The sequence below is a fragment of the Nematostella vectensis genome, chromosome 3 (genome assembly GCF_932526225.1).
Source record: "Nematostella vectensis chromosome 3, jaNemVect1.1, whole genome shotgun sequence".
Classification (NCBI taxonomy): Eukaryota; Metazoa; Cnidaria; class Anthozoa; order Actiniaria; family Edwardsiidae; genus Nematostella; species Nematostella vectensis.
In genome coordinates, this window is record NC_064036.1 from 5,617,187 (window position 1) to 5,634,809 (window position 17,623).

Consider the following 17,623-nt stretch of genomic DNA (forward strand, 5'->3'; position numbering starts at 1 on the left):
TCTGTGTTTTATAGATAGTTAATATCAATCTAAAGAGTATATATATTCACCCCTAGACTTCCTCTGGGTATATTTATGTACTAGTGGAGTAGTAGTCCATATGCTTTGATGTATTAGCTTGTACACAGGCGCTCGGAGTGAACACTAGCGACCCAAGTAAAGTGGACCAGGAGGCGAGCGAAGCGCTTCACCCAGCGTCTTCATCTTTCCCGGGGTGCCACAGGAATCCCAATAACACGAAATCCCTATTTCCGAAAAAAGCAAACCGGGTAGCCTGTATACAGCCTGTCTCGCAGCCGATGGACTCGTTGCACAAGGCGGCGCTTGCCGTCAAAAAGGGGCGCAACATCGGACTAATTGCAACACAAGGTTTTTTTAACGGTTTCTTGCACAGAAAATACCCCTCTATAACATTCTAAAAGTCTAAGAAAAAGTCGGAGCAGGCAACCCTAAAAACGGGCTTGAATTTCCCATACAAGGCTTGTATGAAAAACCACAGAGCTCCCAAATCATCAAAATCACGAAAAAAATATGTACTTTAGAAAAAAAGGAATTTATACCACTATAGATTACTAGAGATATATATTTCTACACGATTAGGATAAAAATTAACGTTATTTGAAGTAGTTCAGTTATTTTGGGTAAATGCACACGGATTTTTTATCCCTGTCACCACCACTTTGACCTTGCAAACATTTCGTTATGATAAATGACTATTCGTGATGGAAACCGGTTTTTATACAAAACTAGTGCTTAGTTGCTCTTAATAGTGATAGTGTCATTGATTCAGTATAAAACTAGCCTGCTAGCAGGCGGTACTCGGTGTTATTATCGCGGAAAACCCTCTCCGTTCGGTGATCGGGCGCCATCTTGTATTTTAAGCTGCGTGGTTCCTGGTGGCGAGCGCAAAAACGGACGCCCTGCGGGTTTTCCGCAATGATGACACCAAGTACCGCCTGCAAGCAGACTAGTATAAAACAAGAAAGTATATGTACACATTTCTCATTCTTGTGGTATCGTTTTTTTAATTCTTAAATTTGAAAGTTTTTATAATTTCTTTAAAATTAAGAACCTATAACAGCTTATATTGATATATCGGTCCGGGTGGGATATTGTGTGAGCGCGTCACCTGTCAATCATTTGTTTAGTGACATGATAATAATAATAATAATAATAATAATAATAATAATAATAATAATAATAATAATAATAATAATAATAATAATAATAATAATAATAATAATAATAATAATAATGGTTTATTACAGATTCCAACAATTAAGAGGCTCTTCTTCTGTAAGATACTTACAATTAACAATATACACTACTGATAAAAAAAAAATTCTAATATAGTAAGTTCTAAGTTATAATATCTATATGCAATTTAAGAATATGTATATAAAATGTCGATTAAACGTGTATTCAAAGTGACTGTCTTAAGTCCTTCTTAATGTTCCTACAAAAAGCATTGTAGTCCGAAGTGTTCCTAAGCGATGGTGGAAGTTTATTAAAAAGAGTGGCAGCTGAGTGTTGGAAAGTTCCAGATTCTCTAGGAATTGAGAAAACAGGAGCAGCTGATGACCTCAAGTTATATCCAGTATCATTGCGAACACTTAGTCTTAAATATTCAGGAAAGCTATTATTGTATAAAGATTTGTGAGCAAGTTTTAATATATTAAATTTCACGTTCTCTTTAACTGGAAGCCAGTTTAATTTAATGACGTCTTCCAACCCAGCAAATTTCTTGATTACGAATCCAGCACAGGAATTCTGCAGGCGTTGAAGTCGCTTTTCCTGATATGCAGGCAGAGGATGGAATACCATGCAGGCGTAATTAAGTTTTGAGAGGACTAAACTCTCTGCTAGATGTTTCCTTACATGGAAGGGTGCCAGATTTTTTAGTCGACGTAGCATAGATAAAGTCCCATATGATGAGCTTAACAAAGAGTCTACGTGTGTTTTCCAGGAGAGATGTTGATCCACATGGACACCCAATAGCTTGGTGCATGAAATTCTTTCTAGCACAGAATCTCCACAGACAATAGCAAGATTCCGATCTTCTAAGTTATGATAACGTGCCATTTGAGGCGTAGAGATAAGCATCCAGTTTGTTTTGGAAGGATTCAGAGCCAAATTACTGGTCTTGGAATAGTCCTTCAGGTTTGCCATGATTTTGTTTATTTGAGCTGCTGATGTATCCAAATCACTGGGCTTTGAGTGGACGTAAAAAGTGGTATCGTCCGCGTACTGAAAACAGTCACACTGTAGTTCAGACTGGAGATCCGCAACATAGAGATTAGAGATAACCGGACCAAGGATAGAACTCTGAGGGACTCCGAATTCCACTGTTTCCATGTCTGACTTTCTGTCATCTATTTGCACCATCTGTTTTCGATCCGTAAGGTAATTGACCATCCATAGTAGAAACTCCTTTGAGAAGCCCAGACAGTGCATCTTCATAAGGACAGACTTAAACTGAACAGTATCAAACGCTTTACTGTAATCTGCACAAACCATAAGCGTCACCTCTCCCCTACTACACGCACGTAAGAGGGCGTCACGGATTCCTAACAAAACACTAGATGTCGAATGGCCTTTGCGGAATCCTGATATGGTTGGACAGAGAAGAGCTTCACCATTTATGTGTGTAACAAGCTGATGGAGAACTAAGCGTTCCATGAGTTTAGATAGTGTTGGTAGAATAGACACGGGACGGTGATCGGCATCACAGAGAGGCTCATTAACTTTTGGAATTGGAGAAATTCTTGCTATCTTCCAAAGTTTAGGAAAATTTGATGTCAAGATGCATTTGTTAATTATGTGTGTGATAGGACCAGAGATATGTTCCTTAGCCAGCTTTACAAATTTCACTGGTATCTGGTCCACGCCAGTTGACGTATCAGAGCGTAGCTTGTTAATTTCCTGTTCAACTTCTTGTTTAGAAACACATCGTAATTTGAAAGGTGGACGGGAGGGCAATGGATCCTCAACAAAGTTGTTAACAAGTTCAATAAGGCCTGATCGATCGTCAGCCTTAGTGCCTAATGTCCTTTCATTGGTTGTAACAAAGAACCTATTCAGTTTGTCTGGGTCCGCTTGAAGAGGTTTGGGACTGGGGTTGAGAATACGATGTATAACTCTCCACACGTCTTTAGGTCGTTTGGAAGAGAGTGCGTTAGTTATGAATGCCCGTTTAGACTTATTTATTACAGATTTAATCCTGTTGCGTATTGATCTAAAGGCAACCCAGGAATCAACTGTGTTCTTAGTATGGGCTTCACGCATCAATTTGTCGCGCTTCGCTTGCAGTTCCCGTATTTCATCGCAGTCCATCCAAGGAGCAGGGGGGCGTGTGACCTTTATCCTCCTATGGGGAGCATGTCTTTCGATGCACTCGGTAAAAAGGGTGTTAAATCCCTGCACCATGTCGTCCGGTGAATCTAGACCGTAAATAACAGACAGAGGTAAAGTAGCACAGTCCTTAACAAACTCATTTGCATCGAGATTTTTCTCCAATCTAATCCATTTGTGTCGTGGTTGATACCGAGGTATTCGCACATTAACGCATGCAAATATGCCTTCATGATCACTTATTGACCACCCAGGAATTACATCAGTGGCATTTATGCAATTCTGCCTATTAGTAATAATATGATCAATGAGAGTTGTTGAGATGCGTGTAATACGAGTCGGTTTTGTTACATGTTGATAACATCCGACAGCGTCAAGAATGGATTGCTACTTCTGTGCATATTTGCATAAGGGCGGCAATAAGTCGACGTTTGTGTCGCCAAGTCACGTAAAGTAATCCATCCCAAGAGATAGTAAGGTGGGCCAGCAATGATTCAAAAGCATCCAGCCAGTCAGCTGGACACAGTCCAACGCGTTCTGATCTATAGATGACACCAATCAACGCTTTGCTATGCTTATTATGCCCTTGAACTTCGATCCATAAATGCTCCATGTCAGGTTGAAGTTTCTCAATGTCCTTCCTACGTTTATATTGAATTGACTCGCTAATGTAGGCTCCAACGCCACCGCCGCGTGTGCTCTCGCGGTTTCGAAATAGAGCTGTGTAACCAGGCAAAGCAGCGTAATCCAGGAGGGCGGAGTTGTCCTTGAGCCAAGTTTCGCTCATTGTGATGATATCCATTGGGAGCTGTGAAACTAGAACTTGAAATTCATTGAAGGATGAAAGCATGCTCTGGGTATTAAAATGCATTATACTGAGATTGTTAGAGTGTTCCTTCAGAGTCTCAGAGATGAGTTGAGTGGAGTCATAAGCTGAATTGCTGTCCATCTCTTCAAATGACGTATCGATAGATGCAATGTTGTAGAAAGGGAGGACAGAAAGGGTGCATTTAGGACATGTCCATGTTGCATTTACGCATTTAACGTTCAGTTCAGTGCATTTTATGTGTTGTTGACCAAAACAAACCTCACAGGCGACGCTCTTCTGGTTTTTCCTAATAGTCTTTTCACAATTATCGCATTTAAGGCTTGCGGGAACCTTATGTATATTCCCAGTTGTTCTTTGTTTACTTCCGATGCCATGCTTCATTTGTCCACTTTTCGTTGGGCCGGGGTTTTGCTCAATATCTCCAGACCGTAACACCAATTGAAAAGAGGCCGTCGAGTTTGAATAATACAAAATTCTTCCCTTGGACCTCTTTGTCTTCCCACGTCTTTGAAGATTCCACCGGGAAGTTTGTAGAATAATTGTTCATAACGAGTTCGTAGACCATAACACAGAAGACAATGGTGCATTGTAATTAAAATTGCTTCCATTGTTCACCAAAAATGCAGACTGCTTCGGCTGAGTCGCCCATGAAATGCAAAGTTGCTATCTCGTTATACCTTCATGACTTAGCAGGGATCGCACGCTTTCATACACGGTCGCGCTTACCAGGGCCTCGTAAATAAACCTCTTCCGCGCAGAGAAACCCCGATATTATGAGTAAAGGTGAGTAAGATTATTCTTGTTATAGATCATAATCTTTGCAACTAAAGTTCATTATAGTTATACGGCAGGACCTTATGGCAAAGTTGTTATAAACTCATAGTCACATATTGAAAGAGCTGTACCAATTTTATATAATTCTAAAGTCGATTAGCTTTGTGAATCGGATCTCTCTAGTCTTGTTGTACTCTAACGTATATCGTATGGAAAGATAAATGCATGGTAAGTTTTCAGAGGCATTTCGAGGCGATGAAGCGTTAAAACATCAAATCAAAGAGTTGTAGGCCAAAACAAACTTTCAGTTAGCAAAATGACAATAATTTGTGATAAGCATTCATGACAGGGGCAATATGGCAAATAATGAGAAGATTTTTATAGAGACATGATTACTTCTTTTTTCTGTGGATCGCAACTGAGGCACAATTGCCTCGATTTGCCTATTCATCGGCATTACTAAAAAGCAGAACCGGCGGAACCGTTAAGGGGGGTATAGGGGAAGGAGTGTTATATAAGAATTAAGATTTATTCTTATAGCCGCATTGTCACCAGTTTACTTCCGGTCGATTACCTAACAATATTCGATGATTTTTAACGGAAAACGCGAAAAATATTTCAAAATATTGAAAGCAGTGTGTCTATTGGAAGTTTCTTTAAGGATGTGATTGATAATTTAGAGCGGTTGGCCTGTTAAATATCTCGGATTCTAATAGATTCTTTTGTCTTTTAACGGTTGAGGTTTCCGTCGGACCTCCTGAAGTAAACTGGTGACAATGCGGCTTTAATCCTTAAATAATAATATTGTTAACGGACTGGTAGTTTGCCATAATACTTTTTAGAAGGTAAAGGCTCATCATTGACCACTCAAATGTGCTACGTTATTTCACGCACATTGGACACTCTGTCATATGCAATTTGTCAAAAATTTCCGATGAAAGTTCCGGATAAGTAACAAAAAACATACTGTAAAACAAGCGCTCACGAACGTATCACCCTATTTAACAATTTCTACGTGTTTGTAAACTCTCAGTCGTCCTGGATTCGTCACGGTGCTATGTGGTGTTTGATGGGGCTAACACGAGCGTGACGAGTCCAGAGGCTACTAAGCTGGTGCTGTTGTATATTTGTATCTGTAATTGTATTTGCTCGCTTAGATGCCGCATTTTCGGTTAGGATAAATCGTAAAGAAAAGGACTTATTTCAAGTAGTCCGTTGCTTTCGCGTTGACTTATTCGATATATTTTATATCTTTACCGTTATAAATAAAATAAACAGATTTTTCGAAAATAAATCGTAATCCTCGTATGACATCACTATCCCTATATCCCCCTTCGCCCCTCACTCAAAATATGCTGGTTGCATTAGTTCCGCCGGTTCCAACGGTTGCTCTTTTTAGTAATGTCGCCTATTCGCTTCATTTGACTATTGTCTTCGTATGATTGTTTTTTTTCTGGTGCTTAGATTTGGTAGCTTTGATGGATTGTTTTTGTTACTCGTAAATGCTATGTAATAATGATTTTGATAATAGCAATCCCCATTTGAGGCACCCATATATATATAGAGAGAGATAGCTAAGCCGTGATTTCGAGAGCAATAATTCCCCACTTTTATAAAGAGTAAACAGGCTCTTTAACAGCATTTCCAATTGGTTCTGCGACTCATCTGAACGACAACTCAACTTTGAGCAGGATTAGATTATGGGGCAATATTATGGGGCAATATATTACAATCGAACCATATTACTGATATTGTATCTAAGTTAAATCCCCCCTTGAAAGGATTTTTAATATGGAACAGGAAGCGGGTAATGTCGAGTTTTGCTTCACGCAGGAGGTATAGGATTAGCTTTTTGATGTACGGACAATTGCACAGGAACCAACGATTACCTGCTATACAACAAGGAACAACAACTTTGCAATGACTCGGCAAAAACTATTTGCACCATAGCACATGGCAAGGTCAGGATGTCGTATCCTTCACCTGATACAGAAATAATTATTTGGGATTTGGAGCTTTAAAATCTGGCAAATTAAATATACGATCCTTTAAAAGATTCTGGTTAATTTTCTTCTTTCTCTCTACATTGTAAATAGAGTACTTCAACACCTCAAGCGATTCCGTCCTCATTCCATTTCATTCCAATTTTACAATATCGCTTGGGAGGACTGTGGAATGTGGTTGTTTTTCGAGTGTTTTTCTACCTCGTTTGAATGCTCACATGCGCCTTGCTTTGTGACGCGCTTAGAAATGTTGCAAAGATATTGAAAAATAACAGGGAACTGGTGAAAATATTTCGTGATTTCGTCATGTTCGCTTCACTGAGCCCACTGAACATAATGTAAATTGTAACAAAGCAAAAGACGAAAATAAATAGTCTCTATTCTTATAAAGATCTCACAACAATCGCGGCACTAAGGGAGCGCTCTAACTCTAACGGGGTAAAGGGAAAAGGTTGGGCTCCGAAACTATTTAACCACTTAAAGGGGGACTCCTAGAAAGGGGGGACTCTGATATTTTATGAGCCTTTCCGGGTATTCCTTGGTGTTACGGAGAGCTTTGTTTTTGGTGCTCAAGGCCTGTGTACTATATTTCATTGTCTCGTTCTTTGTTTTTGGCTTTTGTTCCATTGTGTTTTTGGTGCTCCGTAACACCAAGAAACTACCGCCTTTCCGAGGTATTTAATACTTACATGTTAATAGATTATAATATAGATGACTTCCAGCTTTCCACTTCTCACTTAACACCAGCATATAAGAACCTAGAATTTTCTAAATCAGACTGAACACGTTCTAATAAATCGGGCTGTTTAGTATATGAATTCGTTCTAACTTTTTCATTTACAACGAAGAGTAACAGTCACCTATAACAATAATTATTTTTCTAAGCATTATGAGTATTCCAAAATTTTTGTTTTCCTTTCAGTGAGTGCTGCTCAAAACAGGGTCCGTAACAACGCGGGTAAGTAAACCGCAACTTAAAGCAAAGCGGATGAAAAGACGAAAAGAAAGACAGGCAGACGGACAGACAGACAGACAGACAGACAGACACAAGTCAGACGGACGCAAGGAGAAACGGGGGGGGGGGGGGGGCAGGCAGACAGACGAACAGATAGACACTAGATCGAAATTTTGGAAGCTCGGAGCGCCTTAGACAAGATCTCTTAAAACATCTCTAAAAATATAAATCTAACTCACCTTATTATAAACTCATTTTCTCAAACGTACACAATCAAATTCCAACCGACGTGCTGCAACTAGAGGAGAAAAAGTCTGAGTGATCTTGTGTGTGTAAAGTTCACGCTGGTTTTTGTCTGACCCTGAAATCTTAAGCTACAAGGGGACTCATGTCACTCAGCAATAAACAGACCTTTATTATTGTAATATTTGCTGACGGACAGACAGATAAACAATAAAAGTCAGATAGATGAAGGGACAGACGGACGGACAGAGATCCACATACGAACCAATTGAATTGCGTGACAAACGCACCAGAAGGTGACCCTACCCATGGTTTAACAGGGCACTGCAAATGTGGACCTGGATATGCCACGCCCATAGCCGCCATGAGTGGGCCACGTGAACAGATCGTGTACCTGCCGTGTATCCATAACAACACACCTATCAACAAACCGGACTACCTCGCCACTGTTGACGTGGACCCCACCTCGCCAACATACAGTCAGGTAGCCACAAGGATTCATGAACCATCAGCTGCACATACGTCATATCACCAGCATTTTACCATTATCTTAGATGTTTCACATAAATACACTGGAAATGAACTTTTTAACTATTGACCGTCTGTTGTGTTTTTGTTTCAAGTTGAATTCTCTACTTCGTTTTTACTAAACCCAGGGTCAAGCCCTTTCTGGTTCCTATATCAATCAATGGCAGCCGTTTTTCTAAATGGTCCAAAAGCGCGCGGGATACCTATGATGTTCTAAAACGCTAGGGTCTGGGCCTATTTCAAAATGGCGGCCTGCAAAATCACGAATTCCGGCAAGTTTATGTCGAAATTCGCGACGTACACAGTTGTGGGGCGACAAAAAAAGCGAAAACATCATTGAAGCGAACTTCTAAATGGTATGTAATGTCCTTATAAGGAATTGACCGAGTGAGCTAAAAAGAAACGACAGTTTTCAAAACAAGATTGATTGATTTAGCTTGAAGTGCGCTTCCCTTGAAGCCGTCATTATCTGATTGTATCCTATTTTCGACTCTAAATAGCTCTAATAAAAAGGTTTTGTATTTCCCCTTTGAATTCCGGTGTCTCTGTCGTCATCATCACATCATCCTTAGGTGATCCACAGGCTTCCCATGCCGTACATCGGAGATGAGTTGCACCATACCGGCTGGAACGCGTGCAGTAGTTGCTATGGAGACCCTAGCAAGAGCCGAAACCGACTGATCATGCCCGGCCTCATTTCGTCACGTGTTTACGTTATCGACGTGTCCACAAACCCACGTGCTCCCAGAATTCATAGGGTGAGTGTCTTACTCCAAATATGGTAAATGATATTTTTATTTGTCATGTCGAATACTGGGAAACGCTGGTCCATTATTGGGGAAGGTTTGCCGTGGTATCATCTTCAGAAGCAGTATTTACTCACTCAGACACACACTCATAATTGTAATCTTTTGGATATTAAAAAAAAGATGAAATGTCGCGTGATTTATAATGTATCATATGGACAATTGCTCGTAAATAGCTTTTAAAACATGAAAATTGGTGCCATTTTTGTCTTACCGTTCCGTGATCAGTAACGTTTTTCTCTGCATGCGCCCTACGCCCTCATTAGTCATTTTCACTTGTTGATCTTCTCCGCCAATCCTGTAATTCATTTCCGCCCGTTCCCTCCGTCCACTCTCTCACTCGTGCGTTTCATTCTAAGATTGTTGAACCAGAGGAAGTATTTGCCAAGACCGGGGCCGCAAACCTTCATACAACTCACTGCCTGGGTAGCGGTGAGGTGATGATCAGTACACTCGGGACAGCAGACGGCAAAGCCAGAGGTTAGCAATAAGTCCCCTGTGAACAGCGTCAATACCAGCAGCCTTGCTGGCACCGCTACACCCCGCTGTCTTATATAGTATGTGAGAAGAAAAATTGTGACATCAACTGCAGAAACACTGCTTTAAAGACGGCCTATCGCGCCGCCATTTTTTGCTCTCACTCGATGTCGAATCCATCGGCTTATTCAAGCGAGTAACCAAGATATTTTCAATCAAATATTGTCAATCACGTATCAGACTTCATTCGTAGATTGTTTTCTTACGAATTAACCTCTGTACTTTCAATGATAAACAATAACAAAGGAGTGGTTGCAAATGACTAGCCTGACACTGCAACAGACGAGCAACAGTAGGCACAACAACGAAAATAACAATATCAACAACAAAATAGCAACAATTGCGGAGGATCTATGGGTAGGACTGCGGGGATAGCATCCCCCCCTGGTCACCTCTGTGTGAGGAACATATAATTTCACAAATATTAAATCACCTTCCCGTTTTTTTTTTTTTTTGTTCTTGTTTGATTGTTTTGCAAACCTAAGAATCCAACCTAGAAAATCTCTCTGCAATCCCCTCTCTAAAAAACCCTTGGGTCCGCCCCTGATAAACCAAGTATTTTATTTTTTCCTCTTATTTTTTAGGTGGGTTCATTCTCCTGGACGGCGAGACGTTCCATGTAAAGGGTCAGTGGGAGAGGGATAATGTCGGTGTACCTATGGGTTACGACTTTTGGTACCAGCCTCGACATAACGTCCTCATGAGCACCGAGTGGGGCGCCCCGGAGGCTTTCAGTCGGGGATTTTATCTGGAAGATCTAACTTCGAGTAAGTATGAGAGAGTTAGGGTGCAGATGGAGGGGGGGGGGGGGGGGCTTTCAGTCGGGGATTTTATCTGGAAGATCTAACTTCGAGTAAGTATGAGAGAGTTAGGGTGCAGATGGAGGGGGGGGCTTTCAGTCGGGGATTTTATCTGGAAGATCTAGCTTCGAGTAAGTATGAGAGAGTTAGGGTGCAGATGGAGGGGGGGGGGGCTTTCAGTCGGGAATTTTATCTGGAAGATCTAACTTCGAGTAAGTATGAGGGAGTTAGGGTGCAGATGGAGGGGGGGGGCTTTCAGTTGGGGTTTAGCGCGAGCGCAGGATGGTTCTAGGCTTTTTCTGGAGGGTAACTTGAAGTCAGTTATAACATCGGATGGTAAGAGAGGAGTTGAAGAATGTTTGAACGCGCGGGGCAGGATACTTCATTGAAGGACCTCTATCTGTAAGACCTAGTAAGGAGTACAAACATCTGGGACGGGTCAAAATGAAAGGAGGAGAGTAGATACAAGACAAATGAATTATTAAACCCGCCATGGCTATTTTTCTATTTGTAGACAAGTTCGGCTCCCACGTTCACGTTTGGGACTGGACCACACACGAGAAAGTCCAAACCATGGATTTGGGATTCGGTACTATTCCCTTGGAGATCAGATTCCTGCACGACCCCAGTCAACCACAGGGATTTACTGGCTGTGCCCTCAGCTCAACTATCGTCAGGCTCTTCAAAACCCCGGTAGGAGGATAGCAGTCAAAACGTGTGGAGGCGCAAAAGCGTGCCGTTCTTTTGTTACAGTATAATATATATGTCCCATTTTTCATTTTTCCATGCAAGAGCCTCTAACATGTTACTTGATCTGTGGTGGATGAGAAAGCTTTATTGAAACAGTTTATTGATTTGTGTTTGATTTAGGACAACTCTTGGAGCCACGAAACCGTTATCACTGTGCCGCCCAAGAAAGTAGAGGGCTGGGTCCTACCGGAAATGCCTGGTAAGATGCATACGAGAGGAAACTACTTTTAAAGGGGCTTGCTATTCGGTTTTTCGTGGGCCACGATTTACTAAACATCTGCTCCAACAGGAGAGCAAGGTCCTAGCGTAAGAGGCCAACACAAATATTTGTCGTTCACTTGGTCATTCACCTGAAATGTTTGCGGTTCACAAAAAATTAAATCCTTATCATGGCTGAAATGGAACATGGCTAAATGGAAAGTTCAATGCCTATAATCGATGCGCAAATGATGATTTAGCGCCTTTAAAGGTTTGTTTCCATATGATCGCATTCGGTCGCGTACGATCGCAGATACCATCATATAGAAACTCATCCTGCGACAGGGGCGTAGCCAGGGGGTGGCCCAGGGGGCCCGGGCCCCCCTTCAAGCAGCCAAAAATACAGCAGATGTATGAGACATTATCTAAAATACAGGAGAAAATGCCCTAAAAGGGCCTTTTGGGCTCCCTCATGCTAAAAATCCTGGCTACGCCGCTGTGCGACCGTGTGCGATTAAGTGCGTGTGCGATTGAATGCGCTCAATCGCACACAGTGTGATCATATAGAAACCACTTTGCGATTGGTTGCGATAGTACGGTCAAATAAGCTGCGATCGTACGGTCAAATCAGCTGCGATCGTGTGTTCTTGAGTTCGATCATATGGAAACCTTAATGAAATAAGACATTAAAATTTATGATAGTCACAAGAAACAAGAGCTTGTGAATTGAAGTATAACCTCCCTGTTCCCAGGTCTTATCACGGATATCTTGATCTCTCTGGATGACAAGTACCTGTACTTCAGTAACTGGCTTCAGGGAGATCTGAGACAGTACGACATCACAGATCCCAGGAACCCTAAGCTAACTGGAAGGGTGAGGTGTTTTCTGTCATTGTTTTAATTAGTCTTGAGTGGAAATTTGAAAGAGGTTGCTTTTAGCCGCACCCCCTTCCATGTCCGCCACCCCCCTATTCCCTCTCCTTCTCCACGGTCCTTCTCCAAGTTGCTTTAGGCCTTCCCAGGCCGCGTACCCAGGATTGGCCGAGGGGGGGGGGGGGGGGGGGGTTCATAGGTATCATATGCAAAAAGCATAGTAAGGAAAGACCCACTTTTTGGCCCTGTGTGCGCGCCTGCTTCCTATCTTTTTTTCTCTCGGGTGCTCATATCATGGCTACATTACATTACAGAGACATTCTCGAGACATTCTGTCTCAGCACATCATTTTCAATCTTCTCCTTTTAACTCCCCTGCTTAGCGGCCCCATATTAGGACTCAGTGGTTACATGTAAAAATAAATAATAAAAAATAAATATAGCATTTATATAGCGCTTATACAAACCATGTTCTAAGCGCTTCACATTTTAAATCCTATTATATATTAAGAACGTCAATTCCTTGAGAATTGAGAAACACAAGCTCAAATATAAGGCCGAGAAACAGAAAGATACCATCCATGTCTCAACCGGGAATCGAACCCGTTTCAGCTGAAGTGAGAGGCCCCATACGCTGACGCGCTAACACACTGGGCCACCCGTGATCCTGTAGATTATAAAAAAAAAAGCTGATATCGACTTTTATTGTCGTCAGCTTTTCATTGGTGGCAGCATGACGCGTAACAGCGCCGTGAAGATGATTCCTGATGACGACCTGCAAGAGGCGCCCATGGAGTGTTACGTGAAGGGAAAGAAGGTGGAGGGAGGACCGCAGATGATTCAACTCAGCCTGGACGGCAAGCGGCTGTATGTCACTACCTCACTATACAGCAATTGGGACAAACAGTTTTACCCGGAGTTAGTTAAGTATGTAGGGACCTTCTCGCTAATACGGTTGTAATAATAACAACAATAACAGCAACAACGACGATTATGGTGGTTGTGGTGGTGATGACGACGATGAGAGTAATGATGATGGTGGTGATGATAATGACAACAATCATAATCATCATTGCCGTTGCCATATAAACCAAACTTATTTTATTACCCCCTAACTATCGTGTCTATTTACAGAAAAGGCGCTATGCTGCTCGTGGTCGATGTGGACCATGTAAACGGTGGTATGATGCTCAACAAAGACTTCTTGGTGGACTTTGGCGAGGAACCGGATGGTCCCACCCTGGCCCACGAGGTCCGTTATCCTGGGGGTGACTGCTCCTCGGACATTTGGCTCTAGACACGATAACGCAACAAACTGGATAATGGACTAGATAAGAAACTTTTATATGAATAGCTTTTTAAAAAGCGTGGGAATAAAATATTGGGTAAAAAACAGGTCCTTTTTCTAGATCATAAATGTCTCTTCTCTTGGTCTCGGGAAAAAGCGATGTTTAAAACTAAGAGGTTTCAAATTAAAATTAAACTTTAACTGCCATGAATTGGTGGTATTTTAAACATATTAGACATTTCCTGTCTCAGAGATTCCCTGTCTAAGAAATTTCCCTGTCTAAGAATTCAGTGTCTAAGAGATTCCTAGCCTGCGTCCAGCCGGAAATAGTTTCATGATTAATAATGGAACTATTTCTGGCTGCACGCAGGCTAAGAGTGATTCCTTTCTAAGCTATCTCTCGATATCTCTGACTAACGAAGCTTCGAACATAAAATAAACTTGATTAATCAAAAGATACGCTCTACTGAAAATATAATCACAATACCAAAGCTTGAAACCTCTTCTCAATATTGTATAATTTACTGCTCAAAATATGTCCCTTGAATGATATAAGAGTAAACATCATTACCAATTTCAAACAAAAATAAAAACCAAATAGAACCCCTAATAAACATAATTTGTGCCTATGAACAATAATAATAACCGAAGTCTCAAGTAATTCTAATTATTTACAAGTAATCTGATGCTTTTCCTCTAAAAATCGTTTTCACACATGCAAACAGGTATGATAAAAATATATTAAATCTATTTCTTGTTTACAATTATGTTTGCCAAAGTTAAAAATATGGACTATTTTAAGATTTTTACATATACCTTGACGAAATAATGCTCTTGCACTAAACAAACATCTCCCATCACTAAGTTCTAATAATTTATTCCAGCGATTCGCATAGAAAAAAGCTGCTTTACCTTCAAGAACCAAGACCTCGTACCCATTCCTCCTTAAGCTCACGTTTCTCAATCACTGCACAACCACTGATTGATAATTTGATCTAGTGTCAGGAGACGGACCATTCTATCTATATTTGAGGAAATACCGAGAATGTTACCTCTCTGGGAAATAAACAAAAAGCAAACCTTTGCTTAAAAGTCAGTGGGGTCCCGTGAACAAAATATAGAGTTGGAAAAAAAAATCAGTAATACCACGCAACTCTATTACTAGCATCGCTCTCTAAGGGCAATCTCTTGTGGTGCAACCCTTTTTCTAAGAATTATCTAATCTGGAACTTCTGTGCATCTTGTTGTATTACGCTCATTTCCAGTCTTCTGGCGGTTCACGAAGGCAAAGCTACACGCGGTAGCCTGGGCTCTGAGTTGACAAAAATGTTTTATTAGTATGTACCTAAGAGATCTATCAGACATGGGGATAAAGGCGCGGCTCACAACTACCATGAAAGCAAAAAGGTCTATTTTGCCCCTTCCCCCCTCCCTTACCCTAAGCATACAAAGTAAACGCAACAGATGTCCAATAGAACAAGCGATTCTTGGTTATTTTCACATTTAAGAAGGAAACTTAATGCAATTATTTAATGTAGAGAAAAGGAAAGGGCCAAAAATACCTAGTGTCTAAAACGCGTAAACGGGATTTTGAAACAACAATCTCTATCCAATAACCCCCCCCCCCCCCACCCCTCTCCCCCTCTTGGGGACCAGAAAAAAATCCAGGGGGCTTATTAGACCTTTTACGGTAATTAGGGTAAACTGTTTTTGCCCTCCCGAGTCTCGAAAAGATTTTTTAGACCAATACACAATTCTCCTACGCGCGCTACCATGGCAACCAAGCTTTCAAGTTTGCCAATCTTCTTTTCATAGAGATTTCTATCATGGCACCTTTATTCGTATCCTTATTGGTTAACTTTTTTAGGTTGCCATGGTAACCCGTGCTGCACTCCTATCCCTTACTTAACTGCAACTTTAAATATTTTGCGAACTCTGGTCAACAATTTCCAACAGCCGAACCGTCTTCTGGCTACTTTCACTCAAACAAACGTAATTACATTTGCTTGCAGTGAGGTGACGGGATTTAAAGCCATTTCAGTGCTGGCAATAAATCCGCTTCAAGGACTTTGAATGACGGAGGTCAGAAGCCAATTGTTAGAAATGTCGGCGAGAGTTCGCAGAATATTAGAAACGGCAGTAAGGTATTTTTCAGATCAATTTAAAACTGCTTGGGTGCAAGATCGTATTTTTGGGGGTACGTTTTAACTGCTTTTTTCATAAGCCATGGACCACTGGGGTTTACTGTTAAATTGTTAGTTTAATTTTATATGACGCCTTTTTCTTGGGACAAGGCCGTAATTATCACTTTAATCTTTATTCCAAATACTTCAGCTACAACAATCGTTACAAATGAACAAACAAACAAGACAAATAAGCAAACGAATAGACATACAAACAAGAAACCAAACAACTAAGCAAACTAACAATAGATTACAGTTAAGCAGGATTTCAGGGAGTGCGAGTAAGGTTAAAGATTTTCTCGCCAAATTACAAAAGCATAAGAGGGCTCAAGTAGTTTAGAAGATACCTAAAGAAGGAGTTTAGTGTGATTTACAGAAGTGCCAGGGACTTATCGCCAATGATTAACAAACGTATGTTTTTTTTTCTTGCAAGAATTAAAGTGTGGTTTATAAGATACCTAACGAAACCGTTTAGCGGGATTTAAGGTTATATAAAGGTCTTAACATCAAAGGTAAACGTATGGTTTATTCTAGAAAGAGTTCAAAGAGACCAGAAGAGGTTCATGTCCAAACGTTTCATTGCCAAAGAAGAGCAAAGTATGGTTTATAAAGTATGGTTTATAAAGAGTTTAAAAATTGTTTATAAAGAGTTTACGAATGGTTTATAAAGTATGGTTTAAAAAGAGTTTAAGAATGGTTTATAAAGAGTTAAAGTATGGTTTATAAAGAGTTTAAAAATGGTTTATAAAGTATGGTTTAAAAAGAGTTTACGAATGGTTTATAAAGAGTTTAAAAATGGTTTATAAAGAGTTTAAGTATGGTTTATAAAGAGCAAAGAGGCTCGACCCTCCTTAGGGGAACGTTTATTCGTCTGGGTTTTACTTGTGGAAAGAGAGACGTGCGTACGCTTGGTATAATGACAGCAACCAGAAGCAAGTGATGTCACTTAGGGTGCAAGGATTTTTTACGTCATGTAAAGATAGCTTTCCTTATGCCATGCAAGCACGGTTTTTCTTATGACATGCAAACATGGCTTATACAACAGGCGGCGAGCATGCGATAAGTAGCTCAGCGGTATGTCGCGCATGCGCAAATGTCTCACCTCATTTCGAGGTATGTAGATTACAGATGGACGAGGTTAGGATAGATAATCATTGCCCGTTATTTCATTCAAGTCTTTCATGAGCCCTTCAAGGCCAGCTAATTCTTTGTCTAGATCGGCGACAACTTCACCCTGAGGGGAGAGGTGTAAAAGTAAGTATCAACCCTAACAGGGGCGGGCTCGATCACCAGCCGCGCAGTACAAGACGTCGGCTGAAAGTAGAGTCTATAGCAGGCATTTACATGGACAAGCTATTGTAAAAAAAAGGCCCCATTGAATAATAAAGGCAAAGGCATTTCAAAATTTCTAGCATATTGTTCTTACTCTTTGGATTAGATTTTGAGTGACATGGCTCATTCGAATTCATTCTCAGCTCTGTCAAATGAACTGAACAAGAACATCCA

The 17,623-nt window shown here is 40.8% G+C and overlaps 2 protein-coding genes across 6 annotated transcripts in view; one reads left to right on the forward strand and one right to left on the reverse strand.

Annotated features, from left to right (window-relative positions):
• Positions 1 to 4,810: 4,810 nt before the first annotated feature.
• LOC125561344 (methanethiol oxidase-like) lies at positions 4,811 to 14,141 on the forward strand. 3 transcript variants are annotated; one of them, XM_048725533.1, is made up of 11 exons: positions 4,811 to 4,963; positions 7,880 to 7,915; positions 8,476 to 8,639; positions 9,256 to 9,441; positions 9,849 to 9,969; positions 10,611 to 10,793; positions 11,341 to 11,519; positions 11,697 to 11,775; positions 12,527 to 12,648; positions 13,362 to 13,513; positions 13,781 to 14,141. In XM_048725533.1, the coding sequence occupies exons 1-11, from the start codon at positions 4,954 to 4,956 to the stop codon at positions 13,941 to 13,943; spliced, it is 1,395 nt and encodes a 464-aa protein (XP_048581490.1). In that variant the 5' UTR covers positions 4,811 to 4,953; the 3' UTR covers positions 13,944 to 14,141. The 3 variants fall into 3 exon arrangements, with proteins under 3 accessions (XP_048581490.1, XP_048581489.1, XP_048581491.1); XM_048725532.1 differs by having other exon boundaries at positions 4,812 to 4,963; positions 13,362 to 13,573; XM_048725534.1 differs by lacking the exon at positions 10,611 to 10,793 and having other exon boundaries at positions 4,812 to 4,963; positions 13,362 to 13,573.
• A 1,042-nt stretch (positions 14,142 to 15,183) lies between these two features.
• Positions 15,184 to 17,623, reverse strand: part of LOC5512779 (neogenin) — a 46,438-nt gene continuing 43,998 nt past the window's right edge. For 2 of the 3 annotated variants that reach the window (XM_032382234.2, XM_032382235.2), the window contains one exon: positions 15,184 to 15,246. In XM_032382234.2, coding sequence (XP_032238125.2) covers positions 15,226 to 15,246 — 21 coding nt within the window. In that variant the 3' untranslated portion in view covers positions 15,184 to 15,225. Of the gene's footprint in view, positions 15,247 to 17,219; positions 17,352 to 17,623 lie in introns of all 3 variants that reach the window. The other variant, XM_032382233.2, reaches the window with a different exon arrangement.

Excerpts from the sequence above, each read along its gene's own strand:
- LOC125561344 (XM_048725532.1), top strand. Across the intron at positions 9,442-9,848 it reads GTGCTCCCAGAATTCATAGG|ATTGTTGAACCAGAGGAAGT; the intron begins GTGAGTGTCTTA and ends TTTCATTCTAAG. Across the intron at positions 10,794-11,340 it reads TCTGGAAGATCTAACTTCGA|ACAAGTTCGGCTCCCACGTT; the intron begins GTAAGTATGAGA and ends TTCTATTTGTAG.